General features: G+C 50.7%; 1 protein-coding gene across 1 annotated transcript; it reads right to left on the reverse strand.

Annotated features, from left to right (window-relative positions):
- Positions 1-1,758: 1,758 nt before the first annotated feature.
- On the reverse strand, positions 1,759-6,890 carry Adig (adipogenin). Its single transcript, XM_036183207.1, has 3 exons — positions 6,697-6,890; positions 3,290-3,422; positions 1,759-1,997 (listed from the first exon to the last, which is right to left on the reverse strand). The coding sequence occupies exons 1-2, from the start codon at positions 6,821-6,823 to the stop codon at positions 3,307-3,309; spliced, it is 243 nt and encodes an 80-aa protein (XP_036039100.1). The 5' UTR covers positions 6,824-6,890; the 3' UTR covers positions 1,759-1,997; positions 3,290-3,306.
- Positions 6,891-8,758: the final 1,868 nt, after the last annotated feature.

Consider the following 8,758-nt stretch of genomic DNA (forward strand, 5'->3'; position numbering starts at 1 on the left):
TCAGAGTGGAAAATTGCAGGTGTGACAAGAAGCATGAGGCAGTGTGAGAGACCTAGAGGCTGAGGAAGGACCCAGGCAAGCACCCCATTGTGATGCTGGAGGCCGGCCTCTGCATCAGACTGGAGGTGTGACCAGAGACGGGCTGCATCAGAGATCTCCAGACAATCATATCTTCTCCCACCAGTCTAAGAAGTCTTTTCATCCGCCTTTGCATGTGCAGAAAGGCCTGGCTGCTCCCGTTTCCCCTCAGGGTCCATCCCACATACTTCCAGACAGGTTGGGGCAGTGATCTGGGGACTGCACTGCATGGCCGGGACTACAAGGAGGCTGAACAGTACCCAGCATGCCCAGTGACAATGGGCTTCTGACCTTTGAGCAGTTCTGGGGTTCCTTGTGCCAGGGTTTGTGTAGAAGACTCCAGGCAAAGCCAGGAGGCAACTCCAGCCATGCTGAGTGGGGGCCATTAACAGAGGGATTTGTTCACTTGCCGGAAGCCCAGCCCCATTGGACAGATTAAAGCATAAATGGGGCTTTGTGTGTGTGTGCATGTGAGAACATAAGGATGTGTATTTGTGAGTCTATATACGTGCCCGTGTGCTGGAGGATGTGGAGAGGCTTAGAGAAACATGGCCTCCTTGTGCACCCTTGGCGTCACTCAGGAGACTTAGCAACTTCTGCAAACTGTAATGTGTGGCTACATCATACACACTACAGTCTCCCCTACACCTCTAGAACATCTCCATGCAGGGGCAGGCTCATGCGTGAAGTACAGGCATGGTCATCGAATCCCGCAGGTGGGAGAGAGGCCCCATCCATCAACATCAGCTGGGCTCACATCCCAAAGGGCAGTGCTACACTGGGTGAAAAGCTGCGGCTCCAGACAGGACCACACAGGGAGCCAAAGACAGTTTTAGGGAGCTGAGAGGGGGTGTTTTGATGGGTGCTGTGGGTGGATCATTCCAAGACAGGAGCAATAGCCAATGGCCACAGACTAGCAAGTCAGGATCTGTCTTCTCCCTGGGACATGTTCCGTTTGGGTGGTGCCCAGTAGGATGTTCGGGGAAGGACAAAATGATATCAGATGGTACATGGGAGGCCTGCCCCTCCTTAGACCATCTTGCCTGTTACCTTGGGATAACCAGAAGGGCTACAGGAGACTTTGGGAATTTTCCAGGCACAGTGGCACATTTCTTTAATCCCTGCACTCTGGAGGCAGAGGTAGGCAGGTCTCTGTGGGTTTGAGGCCAACCTGGCCTACACAGCGAGTTCCAGGCCAGAGCTACATAGAAACACCCTGTCTCAAAAAAAAAAAAAAAAAAATTAAAGATCTCCTACCACCTGTCGCCAGTTCCCCACCTGGAGCGGATGGACACCATGGGTCAGCACCTGGCTCAGGAGCCACTGGTCTGGGTTTGAATCCCTGATCCTCTAACATGACTTGACAAAGTTACTTAACAGCTGTGCCTCAGTTTCCCTCTCTGTAACTGAGGGATAACCAAGCTCTTACCTCACAGAATTCTTTTAGCAACAGCCCCACATGAAGCACTTAGGAGAGTTGGCTCGCAGAGTGCATACTCATCAATGCTCCTGTTATGAGGAGCACACAGCAGACACTGAAGACATCCACACTGCAGTCTAACCAAAAAGTGAGCTTGCTGTGTGGTGTGAAAGTTGAGTCTTGCCTTTGAACAGACATGAGGCTGAGACAGTCCAGAGGGAGTCAGGGTGAATGAACAGACACCAGAAGCTCTGTCAGGGTACAGGAGAACCCCCATTTCTTTAATAGGTACCCAGCACCTCCTGTGAGTTGAGCCGGCCAGCTGGCCCCTGTAAGCTGCTTGGGCCCCATTCTCCCCTGAAGGGCCCCAGGTCAGCTGTGTTGATGGAGGACAGATGGTTCGGCAAGAGGCTTGGTGGGTCTGGCTATTGGAGGTCCCAGGAAAGCTCCTTGGTCACCAGTGTTCTCTTCCCTCCATCCACTTGGGCCCAGATGACACCTAGACAAGCATGCCTGGAGTAAGTCGTGTTTGGGCTAGGAAAGAAGTCAGAAGAATGACAGATGCAACAGTGAGGTGGGAGTGGCCGTCTGCAGATGGACAGGGCCTTTCCTGAAGCCTGAATAGTGTTTTCTTGCCCTGTTCATTGACCACAGGGCCCATTAACAATGGACATGGGGATATGTGTGACTCAATGGTACAGTGCCTGCCTGGTATTCTTTTTTTTTTTTTTTTAACTTTGTTTTGTTTTTCGAGACAGGGTTTCTCTGTGTAGCTTTGCGCCTTTTCCTGGATCTTGCTCTGCAGACCAGGCTGGCCTCCAACTCAGAGATCCACCTGCCCCTGCCTTCCAAGGGCAGGAACTAAGGGCTTGTACCACCATTGCCTGGCATTCTGGGTAAATACTTTAACCACTCTGGTACCCCAAGTTCCCACATGTACATGGAGGTGAAAATATCCTTACCACAGCTCTCACAATGAGAGGCTAGAAGGCATACACTTGGCACATTCCAGGACCATTAACCCAGGATGAAGACTGGTATCATGGGCTTCTGCCAGTGTGTGTGGAATGCCACCACCATGTGTCAGGAAGGGCTTTGGGCGTTTGGATGCCTCCGTTACCTATGTTTCTGGAAGGTGGTAAGTGCTGCACCACAGAAATAGTGCATGGTATTACATTGGAAGGAGCAATGTAATATCAAATATTGGGGGGACCCCCTGACGAAGTTGCATTTGAGCAAGATGTGGGAGGTAAAAAAGGGTATCCAACAACTGTGTGGGAGAGGAAGCTACTAGGCAGAGGGAAGAACCAGAACAAACCTCGGAGGTAAGGTCAGAGGAAGGGGGTGGGGGGAAGTCCTCATGCAGTGGTGACTGGTCTTCCATACACCAGGCAGGCAGCTGTCCACCAGGGGACAATGTAGGAGCTAGTGACATTGTGAGTGAATGTGTGTTGATATGAGCACAACCATGTAAAGGACTCCAATGCCACAGATCCATAGGCGTGTCCCCACCACCACCAGTGGGGTGAGGCTCAGAGGGATGGCGAAATCTTCCTCTGGTCTGAGTGTAAATGTTCACAGTGTGCAGAAAATGTCCACCACTGCTCTCTCTCCCCAGATGTCTATGGCCTGAAGATTACTCCCTTACAGAGACTGCACCTATGAGTTTATCTAAACCTGCCTCCTCGTCCAGCTGTATACCAAGGCAGCATGCTCCAACGAGTCAGCTGCTGAGGCTTTGGGCAGGCCTAGGATCTTCTTGCAGCCTCCTATTCCCCACAAAGGCCTTACCTGGTAGAGCTGGCTCATCAGTGGAGGCTGTCCTCATGGTCACAGAATGTCTCCTCCTCACAGCCAGACTCAGCTGGTCCTTTGCTCCAGGGCTCCCAGTTGAAACATAAATCTGAATCATCTTCCTTTGAATCTGTGGAGACCAGAGACAAGGCTTCTGGGATAGACTCAGCCTATAGTGCTCCCCAGCTCCAGAGGAGTCACCTGCAAGTGTGAACCCACAGGGTCTCAAATAAACACACAGAGGCTTAATATTACTTATAAATGCTCGGCTGATAGCTCGAGCTTGTTACTAGCTAACTCTTACTCTTAAATTAACCCATATTTCTATTTATGCTTTGCCACATGGCTCATGGCTTGTTACCTCATTTTTTACACATCCTGCTTGCTCAGTAGCTGGCTGGCGTCTCTCTCAACTCCCCTGACTCCACCCTTCCTCCTCCCATCATTCTGCATCAGGCTGTCTTGAGCATAATCCTCAGCATGCCAGGCCTGGAGGCCCTGGGGCCCTCTATGAGGCCAGAAGTGGAGGGGCCAGCGCTGAGACTTCATGGCCTCTGATGGAGAACAAGGAGGGATCTAGAAAAGATCCAGAAGGACCCAGGTGGTGTGAGATACCCCACTGCTGCAGTCTGAAGGGGAAATGGCCTGCACAGGATCACATGACTTGGTCCCCAGCTAGTGGTACTGTTTTGGAAGGCTTTAGAAACTGCAGGAGGTGGTGCCTCACTAGAGTGGGGAGCTGGGACTGCCTGAGGTTATACAGTCCTGCTCTTCTTACCTCTTCTCTGCTTCCTGACCAAGAACAGGATGTGAGTGACATCTCAGCTCTGCCACACCTTCCCCCATCACAGTCCCTTCTTGAACCAGGATCCAAAATGTCAGGGTTTTTTTTTTTTTTTCATCATAGTCATAAGAATGGTAATTAATGTACCTGCTGTATTGGGCATTGTCCCACTGAAAGGACACCAAGTCACTGACCTGTCCACCGTTCATCTTCTAGGCCAGTTATTACCAAATATCTGTGATTTCTACTGCTTGGTGTCGAATAAACATGTGAATGAAAGAATTCCTAAAAGTACACACATCTGTCATGAGAGGCCTGGGTGACTCAATTGCCACGCTCACTTCATGGGAGACCTGGTCCACCAGAAGCTGGTGAATGATTGATGTTTACCTGTATCTTTCAGATTGTATGATGCTAGAAACCCACAGGCCTGGGGTTCCTGAGGCAGCACAAGGGCAGAACACACAAAGAAAAGAGAAGACAGAGATGCCAGGGTGCTGTCACCTCTGACTGGCCAACTTCACTGAAGATCAAAGGGCTTATTTCAAAGGTGGAGGTAAGATGTCATCTCCAGAGAAGCCACCCAAAGTCACTGCCATACCCCCTTCCACAAACTCATCATTGACTCAGGCAGCACTGACTGAGCCTACAAGCACCTACTATGTACCATGTACACAGGTCCTTGGCTCCCTGCACCAAGAGCTCAAGACCTCATAAAACCTTTCTTTACTCTGAAAGATGTGTGCGTGTGGGGTGAGGGGTGAATACCTTCACTTTGTGGTGGGGAACTGAGGCTTGGGCAGCCCTGATCGAAAGCCACACAGCTAGTAGATGTAACACCGGGATTGGAAGTTTGCACTGGTAACACCACACAGGCTGTGACCCTGGGAAAGGCTTATCCTTTCCAAGCCTCAGTTTCCCCATCTGGGCAATAAAGACTCTTTCACAGAGTTCTCCTCAGGATTGGAGGGAGATGGTATGCATCACTCCTTTGGTATAATTCCTACTGTTCACAAGAGGTTAACTATTATAATCTATCAAGGAACAAGACTGATACTAGACTCCAGAGGGATAGGGTTTTGGTTTTGAGAGAGTCTCATGTATCCCAGACTTCAAACTTGCTATGTAGCTGAGGATGACCTGGTCCCCTTGTCTTTACCTCCTGAGTGCTGAGATTACACCATGCACTACCATGCTAGAGATAAAACCCACGGCTCCCTGCATGCTGCGCAGACACTCTATCAGCTTACACCCCCAGCCAAAGACAGCTTTCACAGCCAGCACACAAGTCTGACTCCCCTAGCTGCCAGGCCCAAAGCCTGGGCTGGGCCCCAAAGGGAGGGCTCTAGCTCACCCTGAAAGTGAGGTGAATTAAGCTCAAAACATGATTTTTAGAAACCCGAGCCTCCCCCCACCCCCCAGCTCTTGCCAGGAAATTGCAGTAGGACTATTAGCAGGCCCAACAAGAGGGAGCGTGGGGCAGGTCATACAGGGTGCTGCTCATGTTGCCTCACTAACTTGTGACCAGAGCTGGCAGCAAGCTGGGCACATTGTTGCCCAGTTGGTCTAAGGTCACAAAGCCGAGAAACAGGGAAAGAAAAGCCTCTGAATTAAGAGGGGTCTTCAAGGAGACAGACAGTGTGCCTCTTGCCACATCCCACCCTATCTGCCCCCTAGCCTCTTTCATGGTCAGTTATGTCTGGGCCTTGAGCTCAGTGGTTCTCAATCTTCCTAATGCTGTGACCCTTTAATACAGTTCCTCATGCCTTGGTGACCCACCCAACCATAAAATCATTTTCATTGCTACTTCATCATTATAATTTTGCTACTGTTATGAATTGGAATATAAAGATCTGATATGCAGAATATCTGATATGTAACCCCTATGAAAGGGCCTTTTGACAATCCCCCCCAAGGGTCAAGACCCACAGGTTGAGAACTGCTGCTTTGGCTCCTCTTGATAGTGTGCTGAGGTCAGGACCAATGTCAATAAGCTTCCATGATCCTGTGTCCCAGAGAAGGCCAGTTCTTCTGTGAGTTTGGTCTGGCCAAAAACCAGGATAGTGTGTGAGCACCCCAAAACAGCAAAGGCTGCTATGTTCCGCTGTTCAAGTTGTTTGCAAAAGCACACGAGAGGGTCTGAGTGAAGCCGAGAGCCAGCCCAAGCTCTGCTCGGTGCCTTTGCACAGAAAGGGGCGCCACTTTCTAATCCAGCAGCCAAGCCTATGCACTAGCAGTGGCCCTGAGGGGCCATAGACAAGCATCTGCTTCAGTCAAACTTGGGGACTCTGTTCAGAAACTCCCAATTGCCGGCATGATGGTGCATACTTTTAGTCCCAATACTCAGGAGGCAGAAGCAGGTGGACCTGAGTCTAAGACCAGCCTGGCCTACATAGTGAGTTCCAGAATAGCCAGGGCTATCTAATAAGACCCTGCCTTAAAACAAACAACCCCCAAAACAAAACCGATAGGGAGGAAGAAGGAAGAAAGGAAAAACTCTTTTCAACTGGAGCTGCATTTAAAATGCTGTGCAACCCCTTCTGTAGTTGTTCAGGGCACTTTATCCTGTTTAGGCCCCTGCCCAGCTCCAAAATTAAGAGTCCAGCCTGGACCAGCTCACCTTGACTAAGTAAGAAGTGTAACCAGACGATCATCAAGAAGAGCAGCAAACTCACGGGCAGGCAGAGCCAGAACACCAGGAAAGAGAGCGTGAGGTCGTTCACCAGCGGCACCAGAGGGTACCTCATTATGTACCTGCAGCCATGCAGGGCCACCTGGATTGAGCAGACAAGCTGCCCCTGAGGACCTGGCAGCTTGGCCAGGCTCTGCTTTCGGCCCAATTGTGACTTAACATGAGTGATGTAACAAGGAAGTCACAGAAAGAGCCTGCAGCAGAGGAGGCCGAAGGAGACACACTGGTTTCTGAGAAGGGTGGCCAGGGCTGCAGTCCCAGCAGTCACTGGGCTCATGTGACCTTCTGCTCTTATGGAAGGGAACTGAGGAATTCTAAAGTCAAGGGAAACAGTCAGGACAAATGTCAGCTGATGTAAGGTACTCGCCTACCCATGGTTAATGTGGCCAGGAACCAGCCAGGTCCCTGAGTCCTGCCTTCCAGTAAGTAGCACATACATACAAACACTGCCACACTTGTGGGGCAGGGGACTGCAGAGAATGGGGAGAGCTCAGTGCTGAAAGGTAAGAGGTTGGGAAGTTCTAGCAACAGTTGCTATACAGTAAAGGCAGGCCCAGCATTGCCACATTGCCCACCCCCACAACAGCCAAAAATCTGGCTTTTATGTGGAGTCTCTCAAGTTTAAAATAGGAGGTGGGGGGTGGGGTAACACACCTGTCCCTCAAGTATGAGGCCCAGAGTTGGGATCTCCAGAATCCACATAAACTTAGGTGGGCTTGTCAGCCTGCCTGTAATCCCAGCAGAGACAGGGAACCCTAGAGCCAAGCTGGCTAGTCAGGATAGCTGAAATGGCAAGCTCCATTCAGCGAGAGACCCTGTCTCAAAATTGATGAAGAAAACACCTTGGGTGCACCTGCCCCCCGCCCCATACACATACAGATGGGATCCAACTTTGTTAGAACATTGAAGGCTAAATCTTTCTAAATCTATCACTGAGTGGCTGCTTAAAATAGTAATTAATTTTTAAGCTTCTCCCACTTCTCCTTTTAGGACTTCTAAAAGCTTGCCCCCTTATCGCAGTGGGCAAGACGACTTGTATCAATCCTCTGCTCACCTAGCCTGTATTTACTAACACGTGTGGCAGGAAGTAGCATTGGGGGCTGGGGGAAGTCTGTAATAGACTGGCTGGCTGGTGCACAATCTTCAAAAGATGAACATGCCAGCTCACCCTCATTCACCGAGGCTGCGCCCCTGAGGGTGTCCAGTCTGAGGGAAGGCAAGCTTGACCTGGGAGAACACAGCATTTCACAGCTGAAGAACACAGGTTGAAGTCAGGATCATTCTAGACTGGGAAGCTGATGCATCAAAACTGGGTTAGAGGGTGAGTCATGGAGGAAGTCACTAGTCTATGGAGAAGGGGAACCAGGCCAGGCTGAGTGGACCCACAGAAGGGGACTGGGCAAACAGTATTCAAACATGCACCAAAGAGCAGGATGCAGGCATGGACAACGCAGGCCCTGAGGCCAGAAAAGGGGCAGTCAGGACTGGTATTTCTAGGTGCTGGGTCAGTAAGGAGTTGTGTCAGAGCCGAGCTACACAGGTGGAAACACCTGAACGCTTGTATTTTTGGCTAGCTATGAAACTTTCAGACACCAAAATGGGGCCACTGAAGTCAGCCAATGGGCCAAGCTGGAGGTCCTGTGACTGGCAGGCAGAGCTGGTTAAGAAGTGGGGAAGGTGGCTCTGGGCGCCAGGCAGTTCAAATCCAGCAGGAGAGCAGCTTTGTGGGGTTGGTGCCTGGTTGGAGGGGTGGTTCTAGGTGGAGGCAGGCATTCTAACAGTTCTCACTTAGTTTCTAAGATTCACCAGCCCATCACCTGTGACCCAGAATCATGGCCCCAACATGCTTCCTACAAGATCCTCTGCAACCTCTGCAAAGGGGCAGTGAGGGCATGGGTGACCTCTGTGCCTTCCCCCTCTGGAAATGTCCCTACTTACCCCAGGATCCACTCACTTCCAACTTCCAGCCCTTGTATCTTAATGCTATACA

The sequence above is a fragment of the Onychomys torridus genome, chromosome 4, assembly GCF_903995425.1.
Source record: "Onychomys torridus chromosome 4, mOncTor1.1, whole genome shotgun sequence".
NCBI lineage: Eukaryota > Metazoa > Chordata > Mammalia > Rodentia > Cricetidae > Onychomys > Onychomys torridus.